Raw genomic sequence first — 21324 nt, forward strand, 5'->3', positions numbered from 1 at the left:
TCTTAGTTCATCCTACACACACTTGAAAGTCCTTAATGCAAAGGAAGCTGCTAGACAGGCATGCTTAGTGCCACATTTTGGGCAAGCCCTCAGCAGCATTTCTAAGTGTCAGAAAGGTTTCCGGACACGAAAAGGAAGGAAGCCCAAAAAGGTGGGCAGAAGGTTGCCCAACACCCCACATTATCTACAAGAGGAAATCGGGTAGTGGTGGGGGGGGAAATGGGACAAGACAAGTTAATCACAAGTAACTAGGGGAACTCAATCAGCTCAAATGCAGCAATCAAGGAAGATACATGGAGCGCAGGAAGACGGATGGTTGTGCGCATTTATTTTTCTTTGATAAAAATGGTATGCAAATTACACAGCCATGGAGGCTCTTGGGAAAATATCACCCTGCTGGTCCTTGAGAAGGGTTCTTGGAGAGTAGTGACATTCAAACACATCAAAATGGTATAGAGGAGAGGTGAAGAGAGATAGATAATGGGTCTAAACTGGGAAGAACATGAAAACTTCAACATTTTCCAGTGGAGAAAAAAAGATCTGTTAACTTATTTTTCCATTTCCTTTTGCTTTTACACTTCCATAAATGAGTCTGCTGAGCACAACAGTCAAACCTCTGACACCACTGCATGGAAACTGGATTGCTTGTGCAGAAAGACCTCTTTCAAACTGTTTCTTCTGCACAGCACTTTCAACCTTGGGCTCAAGAACAGCAAGCCTGATCCCTAAAGGCATCTAGGCTCCTACATCATTCCCACAGCATAAAAAGGCCATAATTCAAATGTATTTTTCATGCGCATCAACCCTTTACCAGGAGATTGGACACACACCTGTGTGCAAGGGACACAGGCTTGGCTCATTCAACGGAATATTAAGACAAAGGACATCAGAAATTTCCAAGTCACTTCAATTTTTCTTTTGATCCATTCCCAATAAGATGCTCGGAGAAGTAACCAAAACCAACTTGGCTTAAATTTTAAATATTTGCCTTGAACGAAGTCTAGGGGAGGGAATCATGTACAGTTAAAATCAAGCTACTCAAAACACAATCATTCAGGTAAGTAACTAGAAGTATCGCCTCTACCATCTAGAGAGAAGAAGAGTGTCTGAGACAGAGGGCATATTTAGGAAAAAATACACATCTGAAGTCTCTGTGGCCACGATGAGAACTGGAATCCACATACAAGCCAGTTAAAGAGCATTTCAACATGAAATCTTAACTTAGTAGGAAGGTCAGGGGTTAAGCTGTATCTTTTTGTTTTAAATACATGGACAGCTGTCAGATATGAAAATGATGGTGGGCTTTCTCGAAAGGTCCCCCTGTGCATGTGTATGGATGCGTGTGCTGACGTCTGTGGGGCAGCATGACAAGAGTTTAGGAAGGCTGGGAGCCCAGCAGTCTCTCAATAGCTGCATTGATGTCTCCACCAGTGGCAATAAGCGCCTGGAGGTTGGCCTCACGGTTAATGAAGCCCATGGCGTTCAGCTGCTCCAGCTGTTGTTGGAATCGCACTTCAGGACTCTGCGCCTGTAAAAGGAAAATGACATAAATACCCGAGATTCGGGCAGCAGAGATTACATGCAGTATGTACAGCGCCAGCAACGGTGACTGAGCAGGGACCCCAAATAACTTAAATACTGAAACCCTCCAAGTTCACTTAGTGATGTGACCCCCACTCCAAGTTCCCATGCACTTGGGCAGAGCAGCCACTCCACACAGCACTAGCCCAAATTCAGTATTTAAGGCAACAGCAGAGCTGGGAGGAGGATCCCTGGCTCTTGATTTGTCCCTGTAACTTAGCTTCAAGTCCATGCAAAAGCGTGCTCTATCCCCAAAGAGCCAGCCAACCTGAGACACCAAACCAAGTAAATTTAGCAGAAAGCACTATGGCCAAGAAAAACCTGTTGAGGACCTGCAATCCTAGAGCAGGGTGTGATCAGAAAAGCCTCCAGTTCACCCCAGAGATGCCCTCAGGAGCACATCAGCATGCAGCCAGGCATTACATACTTGAGAGCTTCCTCCAGCCAGCAGCTGGATCATCTGCTGCATGAGCTGCTGTTGAGGGTTACCACCCCCAGCTGGAGAGGCACTGGCCGGCGTCGACGCAGAGGGAACGGGGTTCTCCGGGATTGTGCTTCCTCCTGTAGAGGACGGGGGCATTCGAGGCATGCCGAAGGAACCAAGGCTGCAGAGAAAAGCAGGGTGTGCTCAGAGGCGAGCAGGCACTTCTGGATGTACCCTATCTTGTGAGAGTTACACAGCGTGGGTAACCGGCAGCCTCTGCCAAGCCGGCCCTCGCCAAGCCCCTCGCTGCAGGACAGCTTTGTAAACCAAACCGGCTGCATTTGTACCCCAGTCACACACAGTGCTGGGAGTAAGCAATCCTAACAGAGGCACAGGTCTGAGAAGAACTGCAAAGTCTGAACGTGACCCACACTGTCAGAGACCAGAAGGCCTGAAGACCGCTGGCAGACCAGTTTGCCCTAACACACCCACCCAGCCTTGTAGCTCTCCATCTTGTACTTCTCCCCAGAGATAAAATTCTTGAGTTAGGCGACACTGAATACCACAGACAAAAGATGACGGGAGGGACCGAACATTTCCAAATCTTTTTTTTTTTTTTTTTTTTTTTTTTTTTGCAGAAAGAAAGGGTCAAGGACTTCCTGCATTAAGTACAAACAAGCAGAAAGTGCTAATTAGAGCTCAAAGGCCTGCAGGCACACACACAAATTCCCAGGACAGAGCTTCTCTGTGAGTCAAAAGCTAGTCTGCCTTCTGGTACCAAGCATGTCAGCTCTGCCTGCAGAAACCCACTCTAAAGCACTTATTACCTTGGCACTAGTCCTGGGGCCTCCGTTTGCAGTGTCTGGAGTCCCTGCTGGATCTGGAGGAGCGCCTGCATGGCGCGGGGATTCGTGAGAATGGAGAGGGAGTCTGGGTTCTGCATCTGGGAATGAAAGCAAAAGGGCTCATCTACACAGAGGTACTTGAACAAAGTTTAGATCAGGTTTCTTAGATTAACTAGGTGAATCATATTAGAACTGGGGACACACATCTTCAGAATTGGAGCGATTTTATTTGATTTACTTGAGTGAAGCAGCTGCTCAAGCACAATTAGCTGTCTTAATTTTTGTAAATGCATTACAGGGAGAGGCTGTCCACACTGGGGTTTCATGCAGCTTAACTAGTCTAATTTAAAGTTCACCTTTAGGTAATTTAAATTGCCTTCTCTAAATAAGCTCTTGCTTTCTCTCTCCCCTGTGAAAACCCCTTTCTTCCACAGCCCAAACCACCCAGACCCACACGCTTCCTAGCCCACTTGACTATGCAGCCAAGATGCTCCCCTTCATAGGGAAGATAGAAGAGCTCAGGGGCTGAGAGCAGCAAAGGGCCGGACAGGGGCCTTTACCTGCTGCAGGAAGACAGGGAGCTGAAGGCGTAGCTGTTCCTGAAGCTGTGGATTCCCAGCAAAGAGGGGGACATTTACCATGATCTAGCAAGAGACAGCACATGTAGGTAGGGTCAGAAGGTTGCTGCCATTGGCTGTTACATCCTATGCAACCAGACCACAAACAGCAAGTCGCACGTGCCCATGACTCCCTCCCTGGGATTTCAACATCCTTCCCTGTAAACAGGGGCTGAAATAAGACAGCTCAATCCCTGGCAACAGTGCTGAACAGGGGCTACTGCCCACAGGCAAAGAGGAGGGCCATTCCCACAGCTCTTTGAAAGTCGCCTTCTTTAGTCTGGGGATCTGCTAAGACACAGAGAACTTCTGAAGCCTTAGGACTCAGTACTATGGCTGGCTTCAAGCTATCAAGAGATACAACAGAACTGCCTTTACACTCAGCTCTTAGCTTCCTGCAAAGAGGAACCTCTCCAGCTATGAGCAGACTGGTCTCACAGGTGTCGTGCTCAAGGTCTGATGATAGCAGACGTGCTGCAACACTTTTACCTGTGCTGCAAAGTCTGGGTTCTGGGCAAGAGTTTGCATCATGCTCCGCATATAAGGGGCAGAGATCATGTTCTGCATCAGCTGAGGGTTTTCGGAAATCTGCTGCAGGAGTCCTTGCATCTCTGGGCTGTTAAACATGCCTGCAAGGGTAAGGGAAGAGAAGACAAAGGAAAACCCCTTACAAGCCTGAGCACTGCTGCAGCGCCTGAAATGCAACACGACATAGAACAGCAGTGCCTTTACTGGCCAACAGCAAATACAGCTGTGAACAGCTGTGCTTCTTTGCTTGCCACCTCCTACGCTCTTAAGGGCTGCAGGGACATCACTGAGTTCCCAAACTAACCCTCAGATGGGCACACAATGAATAATCCATTTTCACTCTCAATAGGGCTGGGATCATTCATCATCACAAGCATTCAAGTGCCAGAGGGAACCTCCCTCCAAGGAAGTCTAGGTGATCTGTTCAGTCAGTAGTTCCCTCTGTTCCTCTCTTGCTTACATACCAGCCCCAATGCTAGCAGCATTCAGCCCAAAAGGGTTGGATACAGTCGGTGTGCTTTGGGTAGTTGCTGAGCCAGTGCTCCCTTCACTGTTGGGTGCCTGGCTTTGGGAAGCAGGGGGCGTGGGGCTCCAGGGGTTAGGTAATGGCTCTCTGTTTTCCGTCCGCAAAGGCTGAGAGCTTGAGCTGTCAGAATTTCCCGCCAAGGAAGAGAATGGATTGTTGCCAAACTAGAGAAAAAGGAAAAAAAGAAACAACCTTAATCAGTCAGCCCTAAAAGAGAGCTGATGCAGCGTTGGGGTTAGTCTGATACTGAAGAACAGCCTACCCCATTCATCCAGGTCCAGAATTTGCTAAACACATGCCATAATTTGCCTCCTGAGAAATTTGTAATCCGCAACACACCACATTCAGAAAAAGACCAGGCTCAAGAAATGGCCACAGCCCTAAATCTGGCTCCCAAGTACAGGGCTTCAAAATATCCATGTAAAATCAGCACCCGGACATACCAGTAGGTAATGCTAGACTGGAGTATGTCTGCACAGCCTTTTGCAGACAGACCTGCACTCGCTCCTCCTGTGCTCCAAGCCAGCTGGATTCCAGCCAGCTCCAATCCAAAGGCGTCAGGCTTGAGCTAATACAGTAAGCCCTGCCGAGAGCAGAGGGCTGTGCTAACGAAGCTATGGGGCTTTCAGACCAGAGATGGCTGGCATCCAGCCTGCCTGGAGACCAAAAGGAGTGAGGGCAGGTCTGTTCAGATACACCAAACCTTGTAATAAAAACAAACGACTGGTGCAGCACAACACTCTCCTGCTAACAGCTGCACCTATAATCTAGAGAGGGAGGCGATCAACAGTGCTGATTTGAAAAGGCAGGCCCTGCACGTGGGGGCAGGGAAAGATACCCTGTCCATTCTCAGCACACCACTCGGCCCCACTTAGGGGCTGCAGCCCTACCTGCTCCCTGGCTGCGCTAAACATGGGCTCCTGAATGTCCGTATACATCCGGCGCAGGGCGTTGTATCCTCCTGGAATGCTCTCAAGGTTGCTCAAAGCACGGTCCTGGTTCCGCATCATTTCTTGCATCATGGCAGGGTTACGAGCCAATTCCATTGTCTGGGAGGAGGAGGAGGAGGAAAATGTGGAAAGTTTAAGTCTACACACACTGTGGAAGACTGGAGTGGATAGAGAGACTGGTTAGCAGCCCAGTGATATTCTTCTGCTGATCTATTAGTCAAGTACTGAAAGAGTTAAATCTCAGCTCCCAGAAGAAAGAGTATAATTAAACCCGTTTCGCAGCCGGAGAGCAGAGAGATCATTTATCCAAGCAAAGAGAGCCCAGCGATCCTGGCTCCTCCCATCCTTGCTAAGCTTTCTTCCTTTACAACCTCATTTCAGCTGGATGAGATTGTTTCATTTCTAAGCAGTATCAGGACATCCAAACATTTAACACCCATATGTTCCCACTCAAAGTAGATGGAGTGCATTCAAAAACCGAGAAGGTGGAAGACATTGGATCCTTCCTGTTTCGGGAAAAATAAGTAATTCACCATCTCCAGATTTCAGTTGGGTATCCTCTGCACAAAGAACATCCAGATCTGATCTGAAGAGCTGTTCAAGTACAGATCATTTGCAGTTTAGTCCAGCAAGTCTGGAATTTTGGGCATGATGGACACGATCCAAAGAAACATAACTGAGAAGCAGACAAACTAGTCTCACTGAGCAAAAACCTGGAAACACGTCCTGGTAAGCCCTTCTGGGGAAAGGGCAGAGTCCCGTCATTGGCTATTTAATACGTGGGCTCCCAGACTTCCCTTATGCTCCCCTTCTAATAGGCCTGGTATCTTACAAATAGTCAGTTTGCTAGAGAATGGGCTCTCTCTGGTCCAGGATCACAGACAAAATTGAAACCTCAAGGATCCCAGCCTATGACCAGCACTCCCCATTGATATCTGCAGCAAAATATTGTTCATGCAGCCCTGTAGTCTTCATTTAGCAATCTACAAACAGAAGCAGAGGAATAAAGAACTTTTGCACTGGCTTCACTTCACCACAACTGCTTTTGCTCCCATGCCTGAATCAGAACATGGTAGCCTTGTATGCAGTGCACTTAGAAGATCCTAGCATCCTTTTTGCCCAACACATGATGGATTCAACAGTCCTGGAAGGGAGATATGGATTGCAAGCACATGAGCTGAGTAATGACTATTCATATAACTCAAGACCACCATCTGTTTGCAGGGAGCTCACAGCAGAAAGGAAAAGAAAGATCACTAAATTTACTGGATCTGGAATTTACATACAGCCTTTTCAGAACAGACACTGAAGCTAGTCCACAAAGATGCTTCTGGATATGTTTTAAACAGGCCTCAGGCCCCTGGTTTGCTGACTCACCTGCCTCATGAGCTCTGGGTTATTCAGCATGTGGCTTATCTCCGGATTTCGCTCCATGAGCTGCTGCATCTGAGGATTGGCCATGATCATCTGTCTCATGAGGTCAGGGTTGGACATCATGTTCTGCACCAAGGGGTTCTCCATGATCTGAGAGAGCATCTCTGGGTTGGACATCAGCTGCCGCTGCATCTGCTGTTGGAGCTCCATGAAGTTGGCAGAGCCCATCCCAAGGTTGCCCAGCCCAGTGATGCCGCCAAAGCCAGCTGGAGAAGAAACAACACACAGGGAGAGAGGCGTGAGTCAGTAACTGTCGACAGCTGCAAAAAGAGGACAAGTGCATCAACTGAGCTGCACTGCATCCATGCTAACCTAAGGGTGTCCCATTCCTGTGGCAGTCAGCTCTGAGGGAGGATATCCCACACATGTGCTTACAAGTGCTTCACAAAGGGATTTGGTGCTACCCTTAGCAGGGAAATTGAGGCACACTGAAGGAAGTAACTCATGCAAAGTCCACGGCAAGCAACAGAGACAACTGTAGGGGCCCAAGAACCCCAGCTCCTTGCTATAATCCTAGGAAATTCTTCCTTTGGGTAGGACTATCAGCCAGCCGTCACTTACACAGGATGGATGTAGCACTGTTAGGGGCTCCATCTCCAGTACCAGCCATCGTCCCTGACCCGCTGCTCCGTCTGCTGCCGCTCCCTGTGTCAGAACCGGCACTGCTAGATGTGGAAGGCTGAGATGGGGCAGCAGGAGAAGGAGGGGTTGCAGTGGGGGCAGAAGCAGCAGTGGGGGCAGAAGCAGCAGCTGTAGGATCTTGGATCCTGCAAAGAAATCATTAAATTCCTGAGATTCAGGCAAGCTAAGCAGAGTCCTCTGTAAGGGACACAGGACTGCGTGCCCCGCACCAAAGTCTCCTGTCAAGCCTGTCGTCCCAGCAGCAGCCATTCCAGTCTGTACGGACTCACAGCTGTGTCTTCCAGAAGCCTTCCATCTGTTGGAATCTGCCTCCCATCTGATGCATAACAGCCCGTGACATTTTATCCTGGCCTGCACCAAGTGGCTTGACTGGTCTTACACTGAATTATATCTAGCTCTTCCTTGAATAGCACTGAACTATTTACCTCAGCTATATCCTTGAGCAATGAGCTTGCTCCAAACAGGAAAATCCTTCTGCTGCTCCCACAGAAACCACAGGAGGTTACAGCAGGGCTACTGCATGGAGGTAAACAAGAAACTGCTTTTCTGCAACTCCTTCCATGCAGTGATTACTAGTATCAGTGCTCCTGGGGGGCAAAACAAGAATTAGCCTTATTCTACAGAGAGGGAAACTGAGGCACAAGGAAGTAATGTCATCTGTCCCATGAAGCTATAAAATGTTTCTGGACAGCTTGGCTATGAACTCACATCTTTGCTCTAGCTGCACTTTATCTGATAGACCCCTTCCTACCAACACAAGTTGGCGAAAGCTGCTTGTAATTGATATGTACAGTTATTGTACCATAAGCCAGTGTAGCAATAGCACACTATCAGCACTAGCCCTAATACCTGAACAAGTACTTTGAAATCACAGTTCCTCCCCAAGACTCTTGGGGAGAGTGGGGAAGAGTGAGGGGGAGAAAGAAAAAGAGAAGGAAAAAAAAATAACACCCACACATTTAAAGATACTTTGAAGCATCTGCAGTCGCTGCACTGACAATCCTGTGTAAGTGCTGAAGAGCTTTCAAATAAAACTAGACCACAAAATTCACTTTACCCACTTCAAATTAAAAAAAAATGCTACCAACAAATAACTAAAAAACTATTTGATTTTTTCCTCAATCCAAGAACAATTCCTATTTCTAATTCCCTTTCCTCTTCCACTCTTAAAACAAGACAAGAAAAAAACAAAACAAAACCCACTAACCTGAAGGCCCCTATGCATTTTCCAGATTCAACTGACTGCTGCTGAAAGCCAGCAGCCACTGAGAAGGAGGCAAGGCATGTGGAGAAACAAAACAAATAGGAAACTGAACAAAAAAAAGGAAGAGGAAAGCTGGAGACAGGTCACTTGGTTTTTGTCAGCACAGAAGAAGGTTGTAATGTCTTCGGTAAGCACTTATCAATGACTATTAGGGAATAAAACAAGCAACCCAGGACAGCTTTCTCATTTACTTTTTGAAATGGTTCACAGGTACTGCAGTTTGCTGTGGAGACACTGGTAAACAGCATCAGCCTATCAGGCTACCTGGAGATGCAGAATCCAGTAAAGGGGCCTCCCACAGAAGCTGATAATATACATGCTTGTCTTTTTACAAAGAAAGGAAAAAAAAACACTAATCTTGACTAAGGCTGTAAGGCAGCTCTCCCAGGGGACAGCAGAACTGCACAAAGAGATGCAGCCTTGTTAGTTTACCAGGAGCCCGATCAGGCTGCAGCAGGGAGCCCAAGAAATTGCTACAAAGGGCATTTCAAAATCAACAAGACGTGGCCACATCTGAAATGCAGCAACTATTCCCAAGAACCTTTAACGCCTACCACTCCATTTGACAGCATTTGGAAAAAGCCTAGCCTTGCAGCATCTTTTCAGTGCTGTCATGCTTATATTCCTTTCTGAGGCCAACCTACACGGCACAGACAGACAAGTGAGTTGTGTCCGAACTGGAAGCTAGACAGGGGTGTGACTACAGTGCTGTATTTGAGCTAACAAACACACTGCTGTACTTCTGTAGTCACATGGCCAGAACTTCCTTGCATTCAGACTTAGACATCTGCACCGATAGTTTCTCTGCAAGTACCACAAGGAAATGACATTGTTCTGTCCTTTGGATAATGTTCTCCTTGCATTGCATGTCTTTCAAAAGTTTACAGTACCTGAAAGACAGCACAAGTGTAAGATTAGAGTGCAGCAAGAACTAACAGAGAACAACTGGGTATTGGTTTGAACCGTGGTATGAACTCAGTGGGAACACAACTTCTGATAATGGTCTCATCTTTATTAAAAGGAGGGCAGTATTAAGTTCAAATAGGTTCTTGCAGGAGTGCTAAGTTATAGACACTCAAAGCATACAAGCTAGATATGATAATTGCATTAGAGAAGACTCTGCCCCCCCTCAGATACGTGCAAATTCACACAGGTACAAAAACTAGGGAGAAGACAGGCCAAGTGATAAACCCCACAGTTACATGGCAAAGCAGTGGCAGGTCTAAAGTTCTCCTGCCAGATCACCATTACCAGATTCACAAATGTCCCAATGCCAGCACTCAAGTCTGGCACAAGTTAAAGCAGAACACTTCCACCATCATTTAATCACATCAGCAGTTTACCCTCACCCCCCACCATGGAATTATTTCTTACTTCTGTGGAGTCTTAATGACCAAATGCACAGTCAGCCCATCTTTGATCCCATGTTGATTCAAAGTATCTCCATCCTTCAGGATCTTCCCCGCAAAGATCAGAACCAGCTGATCCTGTTTGGCTTTAAATCGCCTGGAAATCTCTTCTTTGAACTGGAAAACAAACAGAGCACTTTTCAGGAAAAGGACTGAAATCAGAAACTTAAAGATAATATTTTGGACATCACATTCCCTATGCAAATGGCATGAGGAACTGGGTGAAGTTCTGAGGGAACATCAGAAGGAGCCCATGCATGTACCAACTCATTCATCAATTGCAGCGCATGTCTGAGGTACTAAAGAAAAAAAAAAAAAAGCTCTACACTGCTTAGGAAATGTGGAGTAAATTTCAGAAAGTATAGAGCAATTACCTCAAGATGAGCTGAAGGCTTCCAAAGCAAGATCAAGTGTGCCTCTTAGGTCTAATCCAAAGACACCATTTATCCTCTGAATGATAATTTTTTGTCTCTGCTCACTTGATTTTTTTTCTAAGGAAAGCCCAACTCTCTGATTTAATACAGGACAGAGCTCTATGGAAAAGGGAACAATCCTTTATCAGCCAATAGAAATAAACTAGGTCTTTTCTAATTCCTATTCCTGCGACTATATTCCCTATGAGTATGCTGTACCATACAACACTGACATCTCTTCATTACTACGTAATGAGGTAGGATTAACACCTGCCAATAAGACTGTCACTGCTAGCTCAGCTAGGGCATTCCCAAGTTGACTTAAGAGGAAAGAGCTGTGTATTTGGAAGCCAGAGACTACAGGAGATTCACATGGAAAAAGCCAGGATGATAAACACCTGTCCTAGATAAGCTTACAGCCTTCGCATTATAACCCTCGAAACCAGTATCTGGGAGAGCTGTCCCAAACCTCATATTAACCTGCTTACAAAGCTGATCAGTGTTTTCTTTTCAACAGAGCAGTCATTTAACATCCTGCTTATACCAGCAAGCTGACTGGGACAGAGCAGGGGTGTCAGAGAGACCACAGTCCCTGCCTAACCTCACAACCCTGCTCCCCAGGAATCTCAACCAGATCCATCACACTGCAAACTCATGTCCTGAACCCTAGGTAAAAGCACACTGCAAGCCAGGAAGCCAAGAGCGCTGATGATGACACCTTGTCCCAGCAGGAACAGTCACTTCAACAGCGCTTGAGCCATTCCCTACAAATCCTACCCCACCTCACGCCAGCCTGGAAATCCCCTTCGGAGGGGCGAACCCTCAAACCCACGTGTGTCAGACATTCCCTTTCCTCTGCTTTGTTCAAGCTTCATCTCAAAGGTGTGAGCAGCCCTCTTCCTCTGCCTGGGGGATCTGCCTCCCCCAAGCCCAGATCCACCCCCAGCCCTCCAAGCCCACCCGGGAGCCAGCCCGCAGGGACAGAGCCGCCCAGCCGCCTCCTCCTCCTCGGCCAGCCCCACACACGCTTGCCTCCCGCTCTGCCCCCAAAGCCGCTTCTCCCTGTTGCGGCAGCCCTTCCCGTAACAACAGGTTAAAGAATAACCCAGCCCCGGGGCCAGCTCTGCCATCCCTCCCCTGCAGCCCAGCCCGCACCCCGAGCGCCGTTCCCCCCCTCCACACACAGATCCCTGCAGGCCCCGAGCCGGTCCCCCCAACCCTTCACACCCCTCTCCCCATAGCCATCCCCACAGCCACCCCTCCACAGAGCCATTCCCGCAACACCTCATCCCGCCCTCCCAAACGACCCTCCTTCCCAGCACCCCAAATCTCCCTCCCCACTGTCAGCCCCCAGAAATGCTCCCACAGGTCCCCCCTCAAGACCAGCCCCTTCCCCTCCCTGCCCAGGGCCAGCTCCTTCCTCAACTCTCCCCATGTCAAGGGCCACCTCCAGCCAGCCCCCTCACAGCCGGTTTCGTGCAAGACCCCCCCCCATAACCTCATAACCCCAAAGGCCAAATGTGCCCCACAAGCTCCCACAGCTTCCCCCAGTCTGAAGCCAGGTCCCCCTAGATTCCCCTGGGCCCTGCTACATCTCAGCAGCATGCCCCCCACCAGGCATCCTCCGACCCTCCAGCTTTTTTGCACCCCCCCAAAGCCCCCACGAACACCTCAGACTCTGCAGCCTCCTCACGCCCCCCTCCAAAGCCCCTCAAGCCAGGTTCCTCCTCAGAATACCCCCAATTCATCCCAGGTCTCTCATGCCCCTCTGAAGCCCCCCTCCACCCTTCAGGTCCCCCCAGCTCCCTCACGTCCCCCCGACTCCTCAGCCCCCCCCCAGCTCCCTCACACTCACCCCCAAGCAGCCTGCTCCCCCCTAAGGCCAGACTCCCCCCCTGCAACTCCTCAAACCTGCCCCAGAGCCAGGCCCCCTACGGCCCGCCCAGCTCCCTCGCGTCCCCCCAACCCCTCGCGTCCCCCCAACTCCCTCCCCCCCGGCTCCAAAACCAGCCCCCCATCTCCCACGGCCCCCCCAACTCCCTCCAATCGGCCCCAAACCAGCCCCCCCCAACACCCCCAGCTCCTCACACCCGCCCCGGAGCGATCGCCCCCCCCCCCAGGAGTCCCAACCCACTCGCACCCCCTAAAACCAGGTTGCGCCCCCCTCCCCGAAAACTCGCCCCCCTCCAGCGGCCGCCCCCCGCCGCCGCCGCCGCCCCCACCTCGCGCACGGAGGCGCCGTCCGCGATGACGATCTCCTCCTTGTCCTTGGGGGTCTTCACGGAGACGCGGATGAGGGCGCCGCCGGGGCCGCCCGGCTCCGCCGCCGCCGCCGCGCCCTCGCCGCCGGGGCCCGGCCCGCCGCCGCCGCCGCTCGGCTCCGCCATCTTCGCCGCCAGCCCGGGCCGCGGGCAGAGAAAGGCGGCGCGCGCCGCCGCCGCCGCGCCAGAGCGGCGCCCCGACCGGCCTCGCCGCGCCGCCGCCCCCTGGCGCGCCGGAGGGGGACTGCAGCGCGGCGGGGGGCGCTGGGGGAGACGGGGGCAACTGGGAGAAAGCGGCGGGAGCAGCTGCTGCCCCACATGCTACCCCTAGTGCTGACCACCTCAGCTGCGCCCCGATAAGGCCCCCTCGTTAGCAGGGCCTGGGCTGCACCCCCCTGCAGGTGGGCTCTGGGCTGCATGCATCCCCCTCGTTAGCTGGATCTGACTTGTACCCCCCCCCTCATTAACAGGGCTCAGCCCGAATCCCCATAATAATAGGGTCTGGGATGCATCTCCTTAATTAGTGGGGTCTGGGCTGCCCCACCCCTTCATTCAAGTCCAGCCTGCATCTTCCTCATTATTGGGGTTCAGCCTGCACCCCCTTCATTAGCTAAACCCCCACTAGGGAATCCAGCTCACACATCCCCCCCGTGCCCCCCGTTAGCCAGGTCCAGCTTGCACGTCCCCTTGTTGGGTGGATCCTGCCTGCACCCCCCTCGGTAGCTGGTTTGGCCCAGGTACCCCCTCATTAGCAGGGTGCAGCCTAATTACACTCAACCTATAGGCCCCCCACCACCACCACCTTGCAGGTGGCTCAGGGCAGACCCAGGCTGGGGTCCAATTAGTGCCCAGGGTCGTTAGGGCACAGCTCAGGCCCTGCTATAAAGCTGGGGGTGCCCAGGCTGGGTTGTGGGTGTCTGCAGCTATGTGAGTATCTGCAGGGGGAGGGAGTTGTGCCTCTCAGGGGGCCTGAGCTGGGGGTATGGGGCAAAGCTAGCTGGTTTTAGGGTTTTCCATTAGTTATTGCTATTTCCTTGCTCGCTATCTGCAGCTAGCACCTTTCCCTGGGTGCAGGCTGAGGGCAAGCAGCTTGATCCCCCTTTGGGTGAGCTGTTTTCTGCCTGTGCCCTCTGATACCAGCTCTAGGTCTGGGTGGTTTGCTGGATAAATATATGTATGTTGTTAATGCTGCTCTACTGAGGCTTTTTCAGCTTATTTTGTATTACACTCCTGGGGGCAGAGGCTTGACCTGCTTATTTGGGCTCTTTCCCCAAACATATCCTTTGCTGCGAGACCTTCCTGCGGCCTCCCGGCCGCAAGCTGGAGCCGGCCCGAACCTCTCCGGTAAAACGCGGAGCGAGACGCAGCGCTGCGCAGCCGCCCCGCAGAGCCCGGGCGGCGTTTTGCAAGCTCCCGGCGGCGTTGGGCGGCGTTGGGTGGCGTTTTGCAAGCTCCCGGCGGCGTTTCCCGCTCCTCCGGGGCGGGCGGCCGGGATAGCGCCGCGGTTCCCGGAGCCGGTGGCACCGGGACGAGCATCCCGTGGGGACCGGCCGCCCCAGGGTGGGATGCGTGTGTCCCCCCCCGCCACCCCAGCCCTTGGAGAAGGGACTACAAGTCCCAGCGTGCTCCGGGCAGAGGCATGGCCCCCGCCGACGGGGAAGCCGGGCTCGGCGATGTCCGTGTCCCTCCCCACCACTGCAGGGCGCGGAGAGGCTCTGCCGTCACCATGCTGCGCCCCAAGGCCCTCACCCAGGTGCTGAGCCAGGCCAACACCGGCGGGGTCCAGAGCACCCTGTGAGTACGCCGAGGCCTCTGGGGCCGAAGGGTTGGCGCCGCGATCCCGCCAGGAAGCGGTTTCCACCCCGCCGGGGGTGGCGGAGGGGCCCGGTGCAGGATGCGACGGTGCACGGAGCGGGGACGGTGCGGTGCGCGGCGCCGGTGCGGTGCATGGAGCGGGGACGGTGCGGTGCGCGGGGCCCGGACGGTGCACGGAGCGGGGACGGTGCGGTGCGCGGCGCCGGGACGGTGCACGGAGCCCGGACGGTGCGCGGGGCCCCGCGCCGCTGCTTGCAACGTGCACGATCATAAACCGGCCCTGAGCAGGGAAGGAGCCGCCCTGGGAGCTCCCTAGCTTCAAAATCCCTCGGAAAACTCGGGTGTCCCCCCCCCCCCCCCCCCCCGCGTTGGAGCGATGCTGGAGGGGCGGGGAGGAACCGGGACACGGGAGGTGTTTGCTTCCAGCGCGGGAGGAAACGGGGTGAATCCCGCTCCCGGGGATCGCGCGGATCCGGGTTCGACTCCCCCCTCTCCCCCCCGCCGTCTCCTCTCCAGGCTCCTGAACAACGAGGGGTCCTTGCTCGCCTATTCCGGCTACGGGGACACGGACGCCCGCGTCACCGCGGCCATCGCCAGCAACATCTGGGTGGCCTACGACAAGAACGGGCACCAGGCGTTCAACGAGGACAACCTCAAGTTCATCCTCATGGACTGCATGGTGCGTGGGGCCGGCGCAGCTCGCCGAGCGCCTCCAGGCTGCAAAGCCGGGCTCCAGGGTGCCGGGTTTCTTTCCTATATTTTACATAAATATATATATTTATATAATTTTTTTCCCCCTCCCTGGACAGGAGGGTCGGGTCGCCATCACGCGCGTGGCGAACCTGTTGCTGTGCATGTATGCAAAGGAGACGGTCGGATTTGGGATGCTGAAAGCCAAGGTAATGCTGTAATTGCTGCCGGGTGGGGGGAGGAAAAAAAAAAAGCGAGTAAATCCTTTAAGGGTGAAAATAGAAGTGTTGGTGAAGCTGAGAGGAGGGCGCTATGGCTGGGGCACCTCTTTGCAGAGCTGCCTGCACCTCCCGCGCCAGCTCAGGCACTAAAACGCTGCTGCTTTTAAGGCCCCCAAGTGAAATTGAGTTAAAGTGAGGGCATCGAGAGTGCAAAAACCCCACTGGGCAGGCGGGTTTGCGCCGTGCCGGGGGCTCACGGCGGTCTCCGCTCGCAGGCGCAGGCTCTCGTCCAGTACCTGGAGGAACCGCTCACGCAGGTGGCCGCGTCCTGAGCAGCCGGACGTGGAGGCCGTGGACGTCCCGGCACCACCTGCCGCCGTCCCCTCCCCGGGAGCTGCCGCGGGAGGATGCCGGCTGTGCCGGGAGCTTGCGCGGCGTTTGGTACTGCCGTTACGAACAAGGGGAGCGGGAGGGAAGGGGGAAATAAAAGCACGGTTGCTGCTTGTGTCCTACCTTGTGTGTTGTTTTTCCTTTACTTTTAAAAAAGGGGGGAGTTGGGGGGGAGGAGGTCGATGTGGGTTGCGGTCCCCAAGCTCTGGGCTCTGCTGCGAGGTGACGGCTCCTTGCAAAATGTGGTTGGGGGGGGGTGCAAGATGGATGAGCCCTTGGGGGAGGGTAAAACGGAGCCGGATGCCCCCTCGCCTGCCGTCGCGGGCTCCGGCTCGCTCTCCCACGGTTTCCCCGGCTCTCACACGATGGCAGCAGAGGCGAGGAAACGCGCCGGGAGGCCGACGGAGCGGCCGGGCCGAGGCCAAGCGGGCGCCCGGCCCCTTCTGCCGGGGCAGCGCTTTGCAGCCAGCACCCGGATCAGGCCCGGGCTCCTCCTCCGGGTGCCGGTCCCAGGGGTGACACTACCTGCCCGACCTGCGCCACTGCCGTGTCCCCACCCCCTGAGTCAACCCGGCTGCGAGGAGCCTTGCAAAGGGGAAGGAGGAGGAGGAAGAAGCCCTTCCTGCGCGGGAAGGCGGCCGGGCTCGGAGACATGGGCGCCGCCGAGGAGGATTACAACTTCGTCTTCAAAGGTGAGTCGCGGGCGACCTTGGCCGGACGCTCCGGGCTGCGGCGGCGGCGGCGGGGCCGGGAACGCATCGCCGGCGGGCGCCCTGCCGTTCCCCGCACAGTGGTCCTCATCGGCGAGTCCGGCGTGGGCAAGACCAACCTGCTGTCCCGCTTCACGCGCAACGAGTTCAACCACGACAGCCGCACCACGATCGGCGTGGAGTTCTCCGCCCGCACCGTCCCGCTGGGCACCGCCGCCGTGAAGGCGCAGATCTGGGACACGGCCGGGCTGGAGCGCTACCGCGCCATCACCTCCGCGTGAGTTTGCCCTCCGCCCCGGGGGGGGTTGGCATCGCGGGGGGCTTGCGGGGCGGGGGGATGCTCCAGGATTTTTTTCTTTTTTTTTGGTCTTTTTTTTTCTCCCTCTCTAAGTGCGGGGCTCCGTCCCGCAGGTATTACCGGGGGGCGGTGGGCGCCCTGGTCGTCTTCGACATCACCAAGCACCAGACGTACGACGCGGTGGAGCGCTGGCTCAAGGAGCTCTACGACCACGCGGAGGCCAGCGTCGTCGTCATGCTGGTGGGCAACAAGATGGACCTCGCGCACGCCCGGGAGGTGCCCACGGAGGAGGCGAAAATGTTCGCAGGTGCCGCCGAGGGCCCCCCAGCGTCGGGCCGGGGACGGGAGCGCGGCGCCGGCGGGCCCGGCTGACGCCTCTGCTCGCAGACGGCAACGGGCTGCTCTTCACGGAGACCTCGGCGCTGGACTCCACCAACGTCGAGCAGGCCTTCGAGACCGTCCTGAAGGGTAGGTGCCCCGGGCGTTCGGCTCCGCGGCGGCTTTCGTTTTTCCGCCCCTAGCACCCCGGGATCCCAGATCTGCGGGACGCCGGCAGCGCCGGGCGCATCCCCACGCGAGCCCTCGCCAGCGGGGAGCCCGGCGCTGAGCCGCGGCCCCCGCCACGACGCCTCTTTCTTGCAGAGATCTACAGCAAGGTGCAGAAGCAGAAGCAGCGGGGCGGCCAGGACGCCGCCGTGTCGCTCTCCGGCGAGAGCCCCGCGAGCACGGCGCGGCCCGAGCGGCGCCCGTGCTGCGTGGCCCTCTGAGCCGGGCGCCGGGCCGGCGCGGCGGGCAGCGGCAGCCCCGAGCCCGGCCAAATTCCCCCCTAAACAGGGAGAAGCGCCGGTCGCGGCACCTCTGCTCTGTCTGCCTCGTCATTGCTGGGCCTTAATTAACGTCCCAAGCGGCTCCTACGCCCCTCCGGAGGATTCCTGGGATGCGTCCTGCTGGAGGGGAGGGGAGGGGAGGGGAGGGACAGCCCGGGGGGGAGAAACAGCCCGTCTGCTTCGCGGAGCGGAGGCGGCGGCGAGGCGAAGGGGCAGGCGCGGGGAAGGCGGCGGGGCCCGGCCCGGCCCGCTGCGCCCACCTCGCAAATAAAATAAAATTAAAAAAAATAAGCGGCGGCGCCTTTAAGGCGCGGCTCGGGGGGTTCCCTACCTGCGCCAGGTGAGCGCACCTGCGAAGCGACGGGCAGCCGTGCCGGCCAATGGGCGCGCGGGGAGGGGAGGGCGCCCGCCAATGGGGGCGCGGCGGGGGCGGGCGGCGGCGCGGGCGCGGGGCGCGATGCGGGGCGCGGAGGACGAGTGCGACTTCCTCTTCAAAGGTGGGTGCGATGAGCTGCGCCCGGCCTCAGCCCGGCCGCTCCGCGCTTCCCGGCCTCGCGGGAGCCCTTCTCCGAGGGGGAAGCCGCGCCGGCCGCCCCTGGGGCAGGGCGAAGGAGGGGAAGGGCCCCCCGCGCCGGGGCTCCCGGCGGGATCCTCGCGGAGCCGCGAGCTCGGCTTCCCTCCGCCGCCCTTCCCGAAAGGCCGCGGCGGCCGCCGGCTCCCCGCGCGCCTCCCCTGGCCCGCGCCCCGGAAAATCCACCTCTCCGCAGGCTATTCCGGGAGCCGGCGGGAGGGAAACCCCGATGGGGCCGGAGCAGCTCGGGCTCCGCGTTCCCCTCCTGGCTCTCGCGGTGGTCTCGGGAACCCTGAGATGAGCTAAAATCTGGTTCCGTATCCGAGCTCTGCTCATCCCGACCCGAACCGGGTGGGGAAACGCCTAAGGGAGCCGCAGCATTTGTGGGAGCGGAGCCGGGCGCCCGTGGGGCCCGGGAGCGTGGCGGGATCGGGAGCGCGGCCGTTGAGCCGGGAGGAAGCGGCAACTTCCTGCCGATCGGCGCCGTGCGGGAAGCGTTAACGGACCCGGGGCGGCCGGGACCTTCGTGGTCCGGCACTTCCCCAGAGGTTAAGATGCAATCCCTAATCGGAGCCGTTGCACCGGGGCGCCTATGAGGGATTTGGCAGGAAAACGCCTGCTTTTTCCCCCCGACGGCTTTGCATCCCGGCCTGTACGAAGGAGCTGAATCCCCGGGAGCTGGAGCTGCTGTCCGGGACCTGGAGGAGCTTCCTTAGCAGATGGTGGAGGATGGGATGGGACGGGACGGGGTGGCTGCCGAGCCCCGCGCAGGCGGGATGTCCCCCGCGCGATGCATCGTGCCTGGCGCTGCCGCTCCGGCTTTCCCCCAGCCAGGATAACTAGTGGGATGCTCATGGGCGAGGCGGAGGGAATAAAAATCAAAGCCTGTTGAGTCACAAACTCGACGGGGAGCCGAGCGATAGAGCCTCCCCGGAGCCTGTTGCACCAGGTTTTACGGGAACCGGCCAGACCTGCGACGGGCAGGCAAAAAAAAACAACAAAAAAATGTGTTTTGCCAACCCACGCCCTGGGACATCCCGTCCTGTCCTGCCCTGCAGCGCTGCTGCGCGGCGAGGAGGAGGAGGAGGCTGCTTCCTCCGCGGCCAGAGCTTTAAATCCTCGGTTGCGTGGAGCCCCCGCCCCGGGGGGGTTGCACCCCGGAGCGGGACGCCGACGGTGCCCGTGTCCCCTGTCCCCTCTCCTCTCCGCCCTAGTCGTGCTCATCGGCGACTCGGGCGTGGGGAAGAGCAACCTGCTGTCGCGCTTCACCCGCAACGAGTTCAACCTGGAGAGCAAGAGCACCATCGGCGTGGAGTTCGCCACCAGGAGCGTCCGGGTGGACGGCAGGACGGTGAAGGCGCAGATCTGGGACACGGCCGGGCAGGAGCGGTACCGCGCCATCACCTCGGCGTGAGTTTTCCCGCGGTCCCCTCGGCCCCGCCGGCCCCGGGGGCGGCGCGGCGGTGACGTCCCGTCCCCCCTTCCCCCCCCCCCCCAGTTATTACCGGGGGGCCGTGGGAGCCTTGCTGGTCTACGACATCGCCAAGTACCTGACGTACGAGAACGCCGAGCGCTGGCTCAAGGAGCTGCGGGACCACGCGGACGCCAACATCGCCGTCATGCTGGTGGGCAACAAGAGCGACCTGCGGCACCTGCGCGCCGTGCCCACCGAGGAGGCACGCGGCTTCGCAGGTAGCGCGGGCGGGGCGGGCGGCGCGGCGCGGGCTGCCGCGGCCCCGGCGCCGGCCCCGGCCCCAGCTCGCCCCGTCCTTGCAGAGAGGAACGGGCTGTCCTTCCTGGAGACGTCGGCCCTGGACTCCAGCAACGTGGAGGCGGCTTTCCACAGCCTCCTCGCCGGTGAGGGCGTCCGCGGCCTCCAGCGGGGCGTACGGCGGCGGGGAGGGGGGAGAAATTTCTGATTTTTTCTATTTTTTTTTTTAATTTTTTCCTCCTTCTGCTTTTCTCTTTTTGCTGGCAGAGATCTACCGCGTCGTGTCGCGGCGGCAGATCGCCGGGCAGCCGGAGCAGCGGTTCGGCCCCAGCACGGTCATCGAGCCGATCCGGGTGCTGCCCACCCAGCCGGAGGGCGAGCGGGCGCCCTGCTGCCGGAGCGTCTGAGCCGCCGGCGGCTCCCGCGGCCTCTCGCCGCCCGCGAACCTGCTGCAATAAAGTCTCTCTGCTGCTTCCCGGCCTCCGGGGCTGCCATGCTGGGGGGGGGGGGGGCTGCGTTTGCGGGGTGACGGCGGCACCGGCGTGACAGCAGCCACCTCCCGGTGCGGGCATTGCCCGTGCTGCTGGGGCAAACTGGGCTGAGCCCAGTGCGTGCTGGTGCTGCCAGTGGGGTGATTGGCAGCTGTCAATCAACAAGGGCCCTGCGCAGCGGCCGGGGTGGCTGTCCCAGCGCCCAGCCTCATGTCCCCCCCCCCACCCCGGTGTCCCCTTGCAGCGGGCTCCTGGCCTCCCCCCTCCCCGTCTTGCACGGCAGCGAAAAGGGGAATTTGGGCGCGATCCCAAAATAACGCTGCTGCTGCTGGAGGCTTTCGCATCCCTGGGTCCTTCCCCGCAGCCGGGAATGGCGCCGGCCTCCGCTCCCCGGCGAGGGCTCGTCCGGTGCAGGGAGGGCACGAGGAGGAGGAGGAGGGCTGGGAGGAAGGCGCAAGCGAGCGGGGCAGGCTCGGGAGCCGGTCGGGGGGAGCCCAGGCTCTGCCGGGCTTGGAGCCCCCCGGAGCGGCCGAGCGCCCCGGCGTTCCCCGAGTGTGAACAGACAGAAAACCAAGAGCAGACGCCAAAGTTTCTTAAGTAATAATACTTTAATAAAATTAAGTTCTTAATGTAATTTAGCACATTTAATACATTAACCCTTTCCCTTCTTTGTTTTCTACAAGTTGTGCAACATCATTATTTTAAT

General features: G+C 56.6%; 4 protein-coding genes across 5 annotated transcripts; 3 read left to right on the top strand and 1 right to left on the bottom strand.

Moving 5' to 3' along the window:
• Positions 1 to 307: 307 nt before the first annotated feature.
• Positions 308 to 13020, bottom strand: UBQLN4 (ubiquilin 4). 2 transcript variants are annotated; one of them, XM_062597993.1, is made up of 11 exons: positions 12856 to 13020; positions 10186 to 10337; positions 7467 to 7672; positions 6849 to 7111; positions 5412 to 5570; positions 4460 to 4685; positions 3957 to 4096; positions 3411 to 3494; positions 2833 to 2948; positions 2009 to 2186; positions 308 to 1528 (listed from the first exon to the last, which is right to left on the bottom strand). In XM_062597993.1, the coding sequence occupies exons 1-11, from the start codon at positions 13018 to 13020 to the stop codon at positions 1376 to 1378; spliced, it is 1842 nt and encodes a 613-aa protein (XP_062453977.1). In that variant the 3' UTR covers positions 308 to 1375. The 2 variants fall into 2 exon arrangements, with proteins under 2 accessions (XP_062453977.1, XP_062453978.1); XM_062597994.1 differs by lacking the exon at positions 3411 to 3494.
• A 1500-nt stretch (positions 13021 to 14520) lies between these two features.
• LAMTOR2 (late endosomal/lysosomal adaptor, MAPK and MTOR activator 2) lies at positions 14521 to 16132 on the top strand. The gene is made up of 4 exons (XM_062597957.1): positions 14521 to 14688; positions 15226 to 15388; positions 15519 to 15608; positions 15896 to 16132. The coding sequence occupies exons 1-4, from the start codon at positions 14534 to 14536 to the stop codon at positions 15950 to 15952; spliced, it is 465 nt and encodes a 154-aa protein (XP_062453941.1). The 5' UTR covers positions 14521 to 14533; the 3' UTR covers positions 15953 to 16132.
• Positions 16133 to 16662: 530 nt separating this feature from the next.
• RAB25 (RAB25, member RAS oncogene family) lies at positions 16663 to 17785 on the top strand. The gene is made up of 5 exons (XM_062598164.1): positions 16663 to 16702; positions 16802 to 16997; positions 17132 to 17325; positions 17406 to 17486; positions 17661 to 17785. Exons 1-5 carry the CDS (start codon positions 16663 to 16665, stop codon positions 17783 to 17785), a joined length of 636 nt encoding a protein of 211 aa, XP_062454148.1.
• A 517-nt stretch (positions 17786 to 18302) lies between these two features.
• LOC134152343 (ras-related protein Rab-11A-like) lies at positions 18303 to 20534 on the top strand. Its single transcript, XM_062597610.1, has 5 exons — positions 18303 to 18342; positions 19631 to 19826; positions 19915 to 20108; positions 20193 to 20273; positions 20395 to 20534. Exons 1-5 carry the CDS (start codon positions 18303 to 18305, stop codon positions 20532 to 20534), a joined length of 651 nt encoding a protein of 216 aa, XP_062453594.1.
• The last annotated feature ends 790 nt before the right edge of the window (positions 20535 to 21324 follow it).

This window comes from Rhea pennata, chromosome 31, assembly GCF_028389875.1.
Source record: "Rhea pennata isolate bPtePen1 chromosome 31, bPtePen1.pri, whole genome shotgun sequence".
Taxonomy (NCBI): Eukaryota; Metazoa; Chordata; class Aves; order Rheiformes; family Rheidae; genus Rhea; species Rhea pennata.

Coding starts and splice junctions, on each gene's coding strand:
- LAMTOR2 (XM_062597957.1), top strand. CDS start 14,534: ATGGCCCCCGCCGACGGGGAAGCCGGGCTCGGCGATGTCCGTGTCCCT. Junction 15,389..15,518: donor TCATCCTCATGGACTGCATG/GTGCGTGGGGCC, acceptor CTCCCTGGACAG/GAGGGTCGGGTCGCCATCAC. Junction 15,609..15,895: donor TTGGGATGCTGAAAGCCAAG/GTAATGCTGTAA, acceptor CTCCGCTCGCAG/GCGCAGGCTCTCGTCCAGTA.
- RAB25 (XM_062598164.1), top strand. CDS start 16,663: ATGGGCGCCGCCGAGGAGGATTACAACTTCGTCTTCAAAG. Junction 16,998..17,131: donor TACCGCGCCATCACCTCCGC/GTGAGTTTGCCC, acceptor TCCGTCCCGCAG/GTATTACCGGGGGGCGGTGG. Junction 17,487..17,660: donor CTTCGAGACCGTCCTGAAGG/GTAGGTGCCCCG, acceptor TCTTTCTTGCAG/AGATCTACAGCAAGGTGCAG.
- UBQLN4 (XM_062597993.1), bottom strand. CDS start 13,020: ATGGCGGAGCCGAGCGGCGGCGGCGGCGGGCCGGGCCCCGGCGGCGAG. Junction 3,495..3,956: donor ACCCAGACTTTGCAGCACAG/GTAAAAGTGTTG, acceptor GTCTCTTGCTAG/ATCATGGTAAATGTCCCCCT. Junction 1,529..2,008: donor TGGCTGGAGGAAGCTCTCAA/GTATGTAATGCC, acceptor TTCCTTTTACAG/GCGCAGAGTCCTGAAGTGCG.
- LOC134152343 (XM_062597610.1), top strand. CDS start 18,303: ATGCGGGGCGCGGAGGACGAGTGCGACTTCCTCTTCAAAG. Junction 20,109..20,192: donor GGAGGCACGCGGCTTCGCAG/GTAGCGCGGGCG, acceptor CCGTCCTTGCAG/AGAGGAACGGGCTGTCCTTC. Junction 20,274..20,394: donor TTTCCACAGCCTCCTCGCCG/GTGAGGGCGTCC, acceptor TTTTGCTGGCAG/AGATCTACCGCGTCGTGTCG.